Genomic DNA, 14974 nt, shown 5'->3' on the forward strand with positions numbered 1-14974 from the left:
GATAGCCTGCAATATGGAAGTTAAAGCATGAGTAATACGTGTTTACCCTAAGACATTCTACTTAGTGTGCAAGTTTGGGCCATTTTCAGTTTTTATGTTGACTTCAGTCAGGCCCTTCTGAAGAATACAGGACAGTAATCTAATGGCATCAATAAGAGTATTGAAGCCTACATGAAGGAAAAATCACAATTCCTGGTCAGACATGGATAAAAATAAAATGTCATATTCAGTTAGGATGTAGAAGTGTCTAAGAATGGTAGGGAGTGTAAAAAGTCTCAAACTGCACATCTGAATGACAGAATTGTCCTGTGTGAAAGGAGTTCCTGAAAAACACGGAGCGTTGGATTTCAGTTGATAATTAAGGGTTTTTTTGTCAAGCCTTGGAAATTTTTTATTTTAGGGACCTCTTTTTAAACATGAAATCTAGGCCTGATGTAAAAATTGTAATGATAGTAGGAGACCACATCTCTTGGGAGGCTAATCCTGTAGTTAATTTTCCTCATTACTAAAAATTTGCACCTTATTTATAACCTGAATTCATCTGGTTTTAGCCTCTAACTATTGGATTCTATTATAACTTTCTAGAATTAAAGCCTCTATTTAATAATCACGCCATTCCATTTTTCATAAGCCCAGACCTTATCCAAAATTAACCAAACCTGAATTTTTATAAGTATGAGAGTTAGCTACTAGCTTATTAAAGTCTGATATACGCAAGGAAGAATTTAAGGCTTTTTACATGGACGGTGCTCTGAATTATCTGTCCTCTTGCCTGTTTTGCCCACAAGTCACCAGTGACTCTGCCCATTCATCTCTATGCTTCTAGTCAGTTCTGTGACTTGCTTCCCAATACAGACAGTATAATGCTCTTATTTCTTCCTTTTTAATGTTTTGAGCAATGTTTTCATTCTCATGTGGAAGATAGAACCTGATGTTTCTAGAATATCACTTTTACCAGCGCGTGTTTAAGTTAGATGGAAACACTTTAAAATTTCAGAAAAACCATGAAAAGCTACTTCCTTTCCTTTAAACCCTCTCACCCTACAAACATACAGTCTGGTAAGCTGAAAATTTAACCTGTGATAGATAACTGATGAGCATTGTGGTGTTTACCTATACACATAATAACAAACTAGATAATAAACCAGTATCTCTGGAACTGCATGCTGACGGAGTTTGGAAAGTATAGGAGAGTTCCCATCACGATCTTCACTATAATCTTAAACTGGAATGAAACGTGTGTTGGTTATGGTTTCTTTTTTTCTTAAGAGAGTTGTGCATAGCTTCTCTTGAAAAGGACCTCAGTAAATACCCCTAATCTCAGCCTAGACAGAATTGCTGTAGCCTCCACCTCTTCAGAACCCTGCTCTGTGGTGTAGTCCATACAGAAGATTTTCATCTGCAAAATAGTGTTTCACAACCTGAGATACTTAAATCAGCTTTCAGAAGACCACCTGTATTAAACAGCTTATTCAGTATTGCACAAAATTTGCGGGTGCTTTAGTTGACTTAAATCCCATATCACCAGAGGATAAATCATTGAGGCCTCATTGTCATCATCTGTCATCTTTGACCTATGATTTCTGTTTGTTCTGCTTTAACCATTTTCCCACCTGCTTCATGTGTCACCGTGAGCCAAGGTGACCTGTGTGGATGGGGCTCTTTTTGGTAATAATGTCATTTAAAAAAAAAAAAAAATTCTCATCCAAGAAAATTTACCGGTATTTGAAAGGAGTCCACTATGGGTGGTGTATCAGACTGAATGCAATTAATTAATTTTTCTAATTTTCTCTGCTTTTTGTAGTACTTATCTAGGCTTGTTCATGGTAAATTAAAATGATTTTCATGTTTTAACTACTCATGAACATATTTATTATTTCAATTCAATGACCCCATGCTATGGATTTTTACTTGGCATTAGTATTTTAACTAAGTACTTTTAATGTTTTTTCTTGACATATTAGACAGATTATGTTTAGAGCTTAAATATGCATTTGTAGAAGTGTTTGCAATTAATGTGTTTTAGATCCGTAGAGCTCCTCACAGTATTTTAAATTACCACCTTTCTGTATGTTTAGATATGTGTGGAATATTACCGTCTGCTCCAATCGGAAATGTGTATTGTTCTGTTATATAGTTCATTTTATAATTAGGCAATTCAAAAATGAAGCAGGATAAAAGCATGCTTTCTAAAACACAGACCTATGAAATGAAGTAATACCTGCTAGGCTGTCTTTACCCAGATGGCAGAGGCACCTGGCCTGTTCCCTGCATAGGAGCCATGCAAGGCAATTTAAGGTGTGACATCATAGCATTTTCCTTACAAATGTGCAGTTAATTTCTAGAATCAATTCAAATACATGTGCTGACATCATTCCCTCCCTGCCCATCATCTCCAGATTTAGAAATGCCTCCTGAGAACACAGCGCTGGAAATTATCATTTTTTAAATTATTTAATTCAGTCCTGCACAAACTGTGCAAAGATGGGCTACGGCTTCTCAGCTTCTCAGAAGCTGCCTGCTGCTCTCTCCTCACCAGCAGTCCATCACGATGTCCTTGCCCCTCTTCCATTCATCACCCAGGAGGGATGAGTGTCTTCTGCCCTACCTGCCCGTCTCCGGGTTGCACTAAGTCTGTATTTGCACTATTCAGAAGCAGATCGAATACAAGTCATTATATCGGCTGGCAGGCCGGTTTCTTCCTAACCATTGAACGTTAGAGGATGCAGTTCAGATACTGTAAGCCTGGGATTCAATAGCAAAACCCATCACAGCTGAATTGATTTAAGGTAGATGGGGAGGGGGAGCTCAGCTGTCCAGCCGCTCACTATTGGCTTCTTATTACAGCATTCTCCCCCGAGACACTCTCTGCATGCTCATTCACCCCCTCCTTCTCCTCCTCCCAGCCCCCTCCTTGCCTACCCCTTCATTACTGATTCACAGCGAGAGGCAGCAGCGGCAGCCGCCACGCTTGTCACGAATCAGAGATTGCAATGAGCTCATCCTTTTCTCTTTGCAGCTTCAGAACTGCCCTGGCTTTATTGCTCTTATTGCTGCTGCTGTCTGCTGGCGCACACATCCACAGACACTGAGCCCTGAAAGCTCTCCATTGCTTTTCTCACATCTGAGCTTTCCTGCACTCATTTTCTGCCATTTTCCTGCTTTTTAGTTACATTTTTAGATCCATGTTTTCTCTGGTTTGTTTTTCAAATCTACTTTGGACTCTGGCTGAGCCAGCACGGTGGATCATATTTTTCCTTGATTCTTAGCAAAGATGCTTTTCTCTTTCTGAGAGACTGACGGGCGTTGCTGTAGGCGGCCATCCGAGCCCATTTCAAAGATCTGAGGCTGGGTCTCCTAATCTTGCACTTCTTGAAATTACGGTTCAAAGCCTGTTCTTCTCACTCTGGATACTTACTACTTACTGCTCATGGAAGAAGGGGTACCTTGCAAAACCCCAGCTGCCAAGCTCACACCACCTGTCAAAAAGTCCCAGGACATGCATGACGAGAGAAGCAAGCTGGTGAATGAGTATGCATGTCGGGTGCTGGAACTTCTGGGAATGGGGCATCGCCTATTTGTGCCTCGGCTGCTTGCGGTGAGATCACATTTTCTTGAAATTAATTCATTGTGAATTTGCCACCTTCCCTCCCAAACCTGCTTCCCCCCCCAGGATTCTTGACACTGAATGAAGGCATGAGAGGTCTCTTATTTTTCTCTCTCGGCTTCTCATAATCCATCTCCTAAGCACTGAGTCTTTCTTTTTCATGTTAGCTCGGGAGGGCTGGATGCTAGTCCTGCTAATGGGGATCGGTGCCACTCCTTAACTAGCTTGAAGGGTTCACAACCAGGGCTGCATTGTAAAAAAAAAAAAAAAAAAAATCTTTCCTAAAGCCATGAATGCTTTTGTTCTCAGTCCTGTAATGATTCCAAATAAGCAGCGTGCCCGGTCTACTTCTAGATACTGATGGAAAGTGCATTAATGCTCAGCATTTCAAATTTTATACTTGTGACATCAAAGGTTAGTTTTAAGCGTTCATAAAAATTCAAGCTATATTTTTGGTTTTCTACTGTTTCTGTGTTTGATTTTGAAAAGGCAGTTGACACTATGTAAAAAATACATGTGTAGAATTATCTGGGTAATAAATTAAAGGTGTTTTTATCCATCATAGCAAATGATGTCTGTATGTGAAATGGCCTGAAATTGCTGTGGCATGTTAGAGTACAGAGAAGTATGCTTTTATCATTTCTACTGCTGTACAAAGTGGACTCAAAACCACAAAATAGTGGTAAATCCAGAAGTCAGTACATAGTCCTAGCTGGGTCTGCTCCGCGGTACCGTAACTAAACCTGGCTGCAGCTCGGAGGTACACTTGGTTGATGGCCTTGTACACCAGAATGTCATTTTTATGTGATGCATGTGAAGACAGTTCTTTACTGATCCCATCCCATTTTCTAGTGGGATGGTGCCTTTCCTTTATTTCCATACCCTGTGCAGTCCTATACTGTAGTTACATATAGTGACCTGTCTTGCATTTGCGTTGTGCTGCTGACACCTATCTCCGTGTTCTGCAGTACACTCACATAAGTGAATGTGCTCTGCGTATTATAGAATGTTCAGTGTAAAAAAAAAAAAAAAAGTGGGTGGTTGAACCAGTGTGTCCCTGCGCTGTGAGATGTTGAGATGTTAGATAAAAATAAAAAAAATCACAAACTCTGATTGCTAGTAAAGTGCAGATGAATTTGGATATCTACAGTCACTTGCAGAATTGAGATAGTGGCTAATCACGCATGGTTGAATCTCTTGTATGTGTAAGCGTTATTCCAGTTTACCTCCAAGTATACCTAAACACTCATCCATCCCATCCTGCCGATGGTCTCTTGGGCAAGGACTGCCAAATCATTCTGAATTGTTTTGTGATGAGCTCTAAGGAAAGCAGAGGCAAAACCACTAAGCTCTTGTTCACTTGACTTAATCAGGCTTTGTATCTGGCCCTCCAGATGGAGAATACCAGGAAATTTAGCATACTTCATCACCCAGGCAGCTTAGATTTGCTGAATGACATAATATTGTTTATTAAAAAAGAAAAAAAGAGGGGGGAAAAGGCAAAACAATACAAATAACGCTTGTGTTATTAGAGAGTCTTGACTTGTGGAGTCAGTGTGATTTCCTGTCAGGTTTTATTAGCTAAATATACCTCCTCTGACATATATCCCTTTTGACATATTCCCCTTCCATAGAGGAAGAGAGAATGTGATTCTGATGATTTTTTAAAAACAAGAAGTCTCTGAGGACCAAGAATTTGTACTTTAATCAGAACTGAAGATACTTCAAAATCTCGGCGTTTCATAAGATTAAGAATTAGATTCTTTTTTATGTGCATAAGCTTCTCCCTCTGCTGTGGTTTTGGGAATAAATGCCTAGGATGGGCAGAATATATGCCACTGTAGTGTTATGTGAGAAATATAATCTATAACCTTTATGCCAGCCTTACAAAAATTCAGATCACCTACTCACTGTATCAGCTAACTGCGATGATGGGCAAGTGAAACAGCACTAATTCTATGTAGGTTTATCCCCTTTGGGATGACTGTGGGTGAATGAAGCTAGTCGATTTTGTGTTTGCGCTTATCCACATTCATCGGTATTTTATGTGGCAGAATTAACATTGCCTTTCTAAGTCTGGAGCTACATATAAATGCAGTGGTGAAATTTTGAGCAGAGGGATACTACTGGGTGTACACAAGATTATTGCCATATTTATGGATGCCAACTCATTGCGCACAAAACCAAAGCTATTTTTTTTCCATAATGCTTTTGTACCAAACAGTGTTTTATAGAGAGCACAGATTTTATTTAGGAAAAAATGTGTTTGACAGTATAGCTTTCACAGTAAAGAAATGGACATAAGCAATGCCGCTAAAAGGAGCCTTTTGATGTATTGTGCTAGAAGTGCGTGCCAGTGTAACTGTGGCAGTGTAGCTTTACCCATCAAACTTTCCCAGGCCTGGATCCCAAGTTTATCCACCCTCACGCTCCTTGGCAGCACAGAAGGCCAACTTCATCCTCTTGGAGTCATTGAACAGATGTCAGGTCTGTGGCTCGTGTTTAAGGGCAGCGCAGTGCACAGTTGTGCAACATGCAGCATTGCAGTCTTGTTGCTACCAGTGGAAGAGGAACTATCAGGTTAGAAAAAATAGCTCACATACCTTGATTTTACATTGCATATCTCCTTAAAAGAACTTAAAAACATATCTGTGTGTGTTATGATTAAATATTATGTTCTGAAAAATTAGTGTGAGGATACTTGTAAACATTTTGAATTTACTAGTGGCAAATTAAATAGTGGAGTAGAGTATGGCCAGATTCTTTTCAGCCTTTAACTTGGTCTTGTTCCTGACACATGTTAATTAAAGGGTAAAATAGACAGTTTATGCTCACTGACATTCTGTAGAAATTCTAAATATACATACTGTATACATAGAATTCTATGGAAATTAGTAATTTTTATCTGTTTGTATGAAGGAGGAAGAATTAAATTAAGGAAGTGTAGTGTGGTTGATCTAAAATTTCTTCTGCTGTATTAGTTCCCAGGTGGGAACAGGAGTTGTAGTTGATATAGTCAGTAATAAATGAGACTGCAGAATTAATTGAAGACAGAGAAATTAAATTAAAGAAATAAGCCAAGGATTTGTCCTTTGTCTTAATCACATTTCCCTAAATATTTTGGGGAAAGTAGTAGTAACGTTATTTACTTTAAAAAAAATCACAATTAACATAATTTAAGTGTCTCAAATTCCATTCCTGTTTTTTGAACGTTTGCAGTTTTCCCGAACTTTACCTTTAGATTTGAAAGCTTCCCTAGTACTTCTGGGAAAGGGCTTTCCCTTAGTTTCAACTAATCCATACAAGATAATTTTATGAATATATTGAAATACGTAAGCGATGTGGGAAGGACATTCGAGGGCATATTTAGTCAAACCCTAAAAGGCAAGCTGAGACTTTTGGTCATAGTTCTCAGTGAGTTTCCTCTTTTGCCTGGTTTTAAAAAAATATTTTAACCAAAAATATGATTATTTGAAAATTACATCTAGAATAATAAAAAAATGCCCTGAAGTCCCCAAATGCAGACAAATGCAATGCATCTGCCAAACTTTAATTATTGGTTCATTAAACTTTCAGATGGTTTAGTGAAATAAGTTGTTGATGAGTTGTACAAGCTGAGCGACGCAAACCAATGAATTTACAAATCTCTGCCTGTCAAACAGCTGGTTTGACCAGAAACCAAAAGGTTTCTGAGATGTCTTTATGATTTATTGATTAAAATCACAAAATGTCAAGAAATGTGAATCTTAGGATGCCGACATTGCTATTTTTAAATTTTTTTTTGTACCGCATATATACACACGCGCACACACACACTGGTTTTATGTTGCTTCCTGTTTTTGATCAGTACCTGAAGAGGTTAGTTTGCAGAAAGTATGCAACCCCGTTAACGTTGCTCTCAGAATGTTACTTTGATTCGTGATTTTGATAGTGAAACTAATTTTTTGATCAACAGATTATTTTAATGAAATTAAAATATTCAGCAAAGTAGAAAGAGCTGAACAGTATAGGCTCTACCAGTCATTTTATCAAATTATAAAATGTGATGGTTTCTAATTTTTCGTAACTATAAACTTAGTTCAGCAAACGGTCACATAAGTTCTTATTTCCATGAGTCACCATTATTCTTATGGGATTTTCATCAACTAAAGATTTTCTAGGGTTGAGACCTCAAAATTCTCAATAGTTACAATTTTATGAGAGTAATTTGTTTGGGGGCTGTTAAAATGTTATTATAATGGTGATTCAAGCAGAAGCCTAGGAGAATTAAATCTGACTTTAAATGTTTTACATGTAATTGCTGTTTTTCTGACATACTTGCCTCTGTCTTTTTTTGTATTTATTTTTAAGTGAAGTGCTATGGACATAATGAGTAGGTTCATCTGCTTTTCTAAAGTTTGGCAGGGTAATTTCATTGTTGATTATTGCTTTTTTTTTTAGGTTTTTTTCTCCTCTGATTTCTAACATAAATTCCAAAACACTCAGTACATAATGTTAATTTAAGGAAAAAAAATTAAATACAAAATTAAAATAAAAATGTCTAGGCAGGACCTCTAGGAAGGATACTTGCTTAAAATTAGGATAGCTCAGCTCCTAATAAAATGCCAGAACTTTGGCAAAAAGTGTGTTTGGTGTTTGTTTTGTGCTGGGAGCAACTGTCCAGAAGTCTTAATTGAAAACACCCTCCCACTCTGTTGGAAGCACGTACCAGTCAGCCTGTCTTGGAGATTACCCCGTCTTTCAGCACTGCAGTATGTGAGCACCTTACATGTAAAACCAAGAAAAGCAGCAACATGGGTTTCACAGGTTGGCTGGTGTCCCTTTACACCTGGGGTCACAGTTGTGTTCGGGGCGGGTTTCAGAGGAGGATGGGAGAGGCTGCCACAGCGTGAGGAAGAGGAGGGAACTGGAAATGCAGGAGAGCTTGTCTCCAAAGAAGGCAAATTTGCAATGTAATAGGGAAATCTATTTGAATTGTGTAGCTATTACAGCTGTCAGCATCACTGAGAGGGAAGGATAGAAATCGCTTTTGAGTAAGCTGGTTATCAAACCATTTACTGCTTTTTGATCAACATTACCCAGCTGAACTTTGCCCAGAAGCAGCTTGGTTGCCAGCACAGGTTTTGGCAGTGATGCTGTGTGCTGCCTGTGTCACAGGCTGCAGCCACCATGCTCTACAACTTGCAGGTAATCTTAAATATAACCCCGTTGTGGATATGAAATGGTGATCTAGTCTCAAGTGTGGCAAAAGCATATATAACCTCAGTAAAACTTGTCCAGGAGAAATATGATGTTGGGAAGAGGAAGCGGATGCGTTGGCCATAGCTGCATTCAGGAGTGGGTCTGATTCATTAGATACCCAACTGCACCAGCTTTCTGTCAACATTACATCGTCTTGTCTGATTGAGTCTCAGCCAAAGAGTCCTCCTGTCAATTTTTTTGTGGACAGAATCAGATGTGATAGTTTGTAAAGCTGAACATTTCTCATCAGCATCCTGAAGGCAGGTTGTCTTGCGTCCCTGCAGTGATGACCCAGCAGCTTCCTTGGCTGTGACTGAAGGGAGGATCAAATAGATCTTGAGAGAACTCTGAGGATTTTTATGACAGAAAGTTGTCTGCCTTAAAAATGCTGCAGTCATGGGGAAACGGATCCACTGAAGCTCCTCCAGTTGTAGCTGGAGTTTCCTCGCTCTTTCCTTGTGATTAATGTAGCAAAAACTACTATTGGAGTGCCCATTAGGGTATACAGTATAATAATCTCCAAAAATACATAGGGTGACAGGTAAACATGCACAATGTAGTTTTTGTCTTTATAGACTCTTGATTGAGGAAATCAAAGGGCATATTGCTATGCCCTTTCCCAAAGTGAAAGACTGGGCACAGAGCAGTGATGATTATCAGTGTTTGGGTGGCACACCTCTGATGTCAGCTCATGCTCTCCACTATCAGAGATACTGGATAACCATGAAAATAGCCCTTTAACTTCTGTTGCTGTTCCAAGTTTGGTACATAATTTAAAATCCCTTCAAAAACCCTTCTCCCTTCCCTCCACCAAATAAAAGTTTGGGTAAATTGCTATTTTTGATAGACCCTCTGGGTAGGGTGCTGTAGCATTTTCAGCAGAAATGTGGAATATGTCAGGCTGGGTTTGAGTATTACTGTTACATGCTTGCAATATCTGCAGTATGTTGCTGTTCCAAGTTTGGTACATAATTTAAAATCCCTTCAAAAACCCTTCTCCCTTCCCTCCACCAAATAAAAGTTTGGGTAAATTGCTATTTTTGATAGACCCTCTGGGTAGGGTGCTGTAGCATTTTCAGCAGAAATGTGGAATATGTCAGGCTGGGTTTGAGTATTACTGTTACATGCTTGCAATATCTGCAGTACCATATTCAAGTTCAGTTTGCTTTGGGAAACAATATTTTTGTTCTTTTAAGAAGGGCTTTTACATAGTAGATTTAATTATTCTCGTGTAAATGAACTAGTGATGCTGGTTTGTAGGGTGCGTAGGGAAGATTTGTAAATACAAGCAAAATTTTCTCTGCATTGTAGTGAGAATTATATTTATTTTTATTTATTTAAAACGAATTTAAGACCCAAGAGAAAGAATAGTATCATCGAGCCTCACCTCTTGCATGTGAAAGGCTGCACAGTTTCTCCCAGTTCTCCCTGTGTAGAGCCAAATCCCTTGTGTTTGGCTGAAGTGTGGGTTCTCGAAAAAAACTTTAAAACTATGTGTATGTAATATACCTACTGCGTATAACAAGACAAAAAATGACAAAGGGCATTATTCATGAGAAGGTGGAGTATGCACACGTGAAAATGTTGGCAGTGGTACTTGAGCAATTAATTCAGCAATTAACTTTAGCCAAAGGTACCTGTACTGCTCCTGAGGTATTTGTAGTAATAATACTGCGTTACACAGCACCGGTCTCCATGATACTAGTCTGTGCATTGACACATTTTTGTTCACTCTTTCTGGGTTAAAGATCTTGAAATTCACATTTTTGAGATGACATCCTAAATGTCTTGTCTGGGGACACAGTTTCTGTGAACCCTTGAAAGGAACTGTCCCAAGGCTTGGTATTTTGTATCTGCTAAATCTCTTGGTAAATCTGAAGATGAATATATTTGTCCCTGTGAATCATATTACTCCGTCAGTAGCAGAACTGGATTAATGTTGAATGTTTAACATTTTCTGACACATTAGTTGATACCACACTGAGAGATACAGTATTATGAGAGATGTAGAAATAAGCACGTAAAACATTTTCTGGCACAGTGTTCTTTGAGAAATTGTGTCACAGACTTCTGCACATTGACTTGCTGATGCCTCTTATGAGTCATATGCATTTCTGCTTCTGCTGTTCATGTCTGCAACCATATATATCTATATATATGTCGTCTTTTTAGGGCAGCATTATGAGAATCGGCAATGATCTAATGCACAAGCTCTCTGGAAAATATTATAAATTCTCCTAGGTTTTTGTTGTTTGCTTGGTTTTTGTTTTTCTTCTCGCTGAGGGACATCTTGACAGGCTGAGCCAGAATCCCTTTCTTACCCTGCAGGTATAGAAGGGTAAAATACATTAATGTGTTACAGTCCTCTGATTGTGCTGCTCTGCCTGGGATTCCTGGGATATGCTTTAGCCTCTGTTTTGTTTTATGAGATATGGGTTAGAGAGCTGATTTCAAGGAGGATGTTTTTGAGCTAATGTGACTATTGGTGGTTTGGAATACATTCAATAAATGACAAATCCAGTAAAAGACCATGACTGCATGTTCTCAGTGTTTACAGTAGTTCCCTGTGTTTAATTGCAGACCTCAAAAGAGGACCTTCTACAAGCTGATTTTGAAGGAGCTTTAAAATTCTTCAGGGTTCAGTTGCCCAAGAGGTACAGAGCTGAAGAGAACGCCAGAAGACTGATGGAACAAGCTTGCAACATTAAGGTAAGGATGGTCTTCATTTCTTCTCATTCACCCAGGGTTTCTACAGGAAGAGTAAGGTGCAAAATTAAGAATGGCAGTAGCGTGTGGAAAGTGAAGTAATGAAAGCATTAGTTTATTACTTTTTATATATATCTTTGTATATTTATACACACACATGCGTGTGCACTTTTTATATTTAAAGAAAGTAAAGCTCTGAGCTTTTCCCTCTTGTCTGCTTCGGTACAAGCTAATAATTAAAATAGAAAACTGATGCATGATGAAACAAATTGAATTATCAGAACTTGCTAATTCATTAATTGATTTATAAACACTGATTACACTAAACCAATTAATCAAATGTATGATAATAATGCAACCAAAGGTCACCTATTATTTGTTTTGACCAGAAGATATTTATTTGCTGAGCACTGCTGTATAATACAATCGTATGGGGGTAGAAACTTAGTTTTGTTTGTATATCAAGCTTATCAAGACAGAATATATTTTTATATTCTACCCTATCCAAGACCATGCTGTCAAAAGGCAGGCTTCTTTGAACGTCTAGAGCACGAGTATTGGGCTTCTAGTGAACGATGGCAAATTAGAGAGCCTGACTGTAAGTGGTTGAGGATGGAAATCTTCTGTTAAAAATGGCCGCAGACGTTCATAAAGCTGTCATTTGAAAGGCCTGCTGTTTTTTCTGGGATTTTTTGTTGCAGTACGTATAGCTATGGATGGACTTAACATTTGATCTTGAAAAAAAGTGCTTTTGTTATTTCTTGGAGTGGGAGCACTGATGGGAAACGTATGTTTGGTGTGGCCCAATAATGGGTTGAGAACATCCCATCAGAAAGAATGCTCCTCTAACACTCCACCTTTTTTATCTCTCTCTCAATATATTTATTAATCTACTTTTGTGCTGCTTAATTTCATAGTTGTTAAAGCAAGGGCTTTTTCCATACTGGTTAAAACTCTGATCTTGTGAAAGAGTGGGGCTTGCTGTACTAATGTTTGTTCCAGCCAGAAAAAAGATCTGTGCAAAGGTTTTATTAAAATTGGACTCAAGAGCTGAGCTCTGCTACCAAAAGAGAGTATTTGGGAGTAAAAGACTACAGTTTGACATTTAGTGTTTAGTCCTTTGCTCAGTTCTTGAAAATGAGTAATTTAAGGACTTACCAAGTACGATAAAATTATCTTTATATTGTTTACTCACTCTGTATTTTTCTGGTGAGAGGTTAAAATAGAAGTCTTCGTGGTACTTTTTGGAAGAGATATTTGTCAATTTTCTTGGGCCTAGCTTTCTCATTTTCTTGTGTAATATATTGTGTGCCACATGATGATATTTTTCATTCATTTTTTGACTTTTATTGGGTATGTATGTATATGATGTGTTTTGTTGGGAAAGTATTTTGCAGTGCGTTTAAGGCAGATGCATAGTGCATCGTATGGGTTCAGCACATGGGGCCGTTCAAAAGCAGAGTATAAAATCCTGAACTGTTCATCGACGTGAATAGGAATGCGTCTGAAGGATTTGACAGTGAATCCACTGCCTATGCAGGATTTCGCACATTCTGGATTCCGTCCTGTAAGAGAAAAGTACAGATGAGTACAGCAGACATGGAGTCAAGGCGCTCTCCTGTGTGTTACAGAAGTACATGAGGACTAGTAGAAATTATTGGAATGGAGGGAGAATTCAGGGCCGAGACCTGGGGTTATCAGGGATGGGAAAAAGTAGATGATTTAAGTTACCTTCTACTGTGTTAGTAACACCCCACCCTTGTAAGGAGTATAGATGGGAGCTGGGTTCTGCTTATTCACTGGGCATGCGACTCATCCTCATTCAGGTATAAGACATAGGAGGCAATCTAAACTGTGTCCTGAACAGTCTTTTGATAGTTAAGCTAGGAACAACTAAGCCCATGGAGTGGAGTGTTCTGAAACTTTAGTTTAACTTTCAGTTAAGGTTGTTGCCAGGATTAATGGCATAGTCAGGGAAGTTAATCTAAATAAGGAAAACTCTGAACCTAAGGTGGTGTATTTAAAATAGTGAAAATGTGAAAGACTTCAAGAACGTAATGTGAGGAAATGCAGTGCAGTATCTTATTGGAGGGGAGGGTGGTAATTACTTTAAATGAATCTGTTTTCACTCACGTGCACTCCTTCTGTCATAGATGCCACTCATACTGATAGCCATGTGCTCACCACCACCAAGGCTTCTGTCTGGCCAGGAACACTTGTGTGATGAGGATGAGGGACAGTGGCTATAAAGTCCTCACTATGTCTCTTGGGTTCCTCCTGATTAATGACAATAAATTGGCTTTTAGACAAAGTTTTTGTACTTTTTAGGAGTCAAACAGTTCTCATGGTGTGATCTTTCCCTCAGAAGCTGGCTTGCTTCAGCCTGTCATTGCTGTCCTTTGTCTCTGTTTCCTCATTGCGGGTGTGTTTGTGGCTTCCAGCCTGTTTTCCTGTTGGCAGAGGTGATGTGCTGTAGCTTTGCTGCGCATCTCCGACTGGCTGATCATCTCTTGTACAGCCTCACCAGAGTGCCAGCCTTCCGATCTAGATGTAGCAAGACATTTCTCATTGTTTGCCAGTTTGACTGCTGTCACTCGTGTCCTTGCTTATCAATACATGCTGTTCTCGTAACCCGTTCTCTGTATCGTTTCTTCTGGTGCTTTTGCGTGCAGACACTTCCATTCATATTTCTTTCAGACTGATCTTAGTATTTCTGTTATGCATCCCTACTGAGTGATTATGTGATGCCTTGACTCTGTTAACTCGATGTCCCACATTAAATTAAAACACACAAGGGTTGAACTGACTTCACATTCACAGTTTCTATTTATTTGGATCAACTTTTCTCACTTTTGCCAACTAGAATGTCCTTAGAGAGCCAAATCTGAATCACATGAACGTAACCTCTGACTGGAGATGGCACATTAGCTATTTGATAGGCAGAAAAGAAATCAGCTCATAATGAAGAAGGTGACCAGGAGTAATCAACATGGGTTTATGAAGGGTAAACCAACCTGATAGCCTTTAATGATGAGATGACTGCCTTGGTGTATGAGGGGAGAGCTGAGGATGTTGTTTATCTCAAGTACAGCAAGTATAGACACTGTCTCCCATAACATCCTTCTAGACAAACTGATGAAGTATGGACTAGGTAAGTGGACAGTGAGGTGGATTGAAATCTGGCTGAATTGCTAGGTTCAAAGGGTTGTGATCAGCAGCAGGATGTCCAGTTGGAGGCCAGTGTCCTGGTTTCGGCTGGGATAGAGTTAATTTTCTTCCTAGCAGCTGGTACAGTGCTGTGTTTTGGATTTAGTATGAGAATAATGTTGATAACACACCGATGTTTTAGTTGTTGCTGAGCAGTGCTTACACTAGTCAAGGGCTTTTCAGCTTCTCATGCTCTACCGACTGAGAAGGCTG

At 39.0% G+C, this 14974-nt stretch overlaps 1 protein-coding gene across 1 annotated transcript in view; it reads left to right on the forward strand.

The window, feature by feature from the left end:
- The window catches only part of RABGAP1L (RAB GTPase activating protein 1 like), a 239104-nt gene that overhangs the window by 159912 nt on the left and 64218 nt on the right, over positions 1-14974 (forward strand). The window contains 1 exon segment of the mRNA XM_009275856.2: positions 11429-11557. Within this exon segment, the coding sequence (XP_009274131.1) occupies positions 11429-11557 (129 nt within the window).

This window comes from Aptenodytes forsteri, unplaced genomic scaffold, assembly GCF_000699145.1.
Source record: "Aptenodytes forsteri isolate BGI_AS27 unplaced genomic scaffold, ASM69914v1 Scaffold289, whole genome shotgun sequence".
In the NCBI taxonomy this organism is placed as follows: Eukaryota; Metazoa; Chordata; class Aves; order Sphenisciformes; family Spheniscidae; genus Aptenodytes; species Aptenodytes forsteri.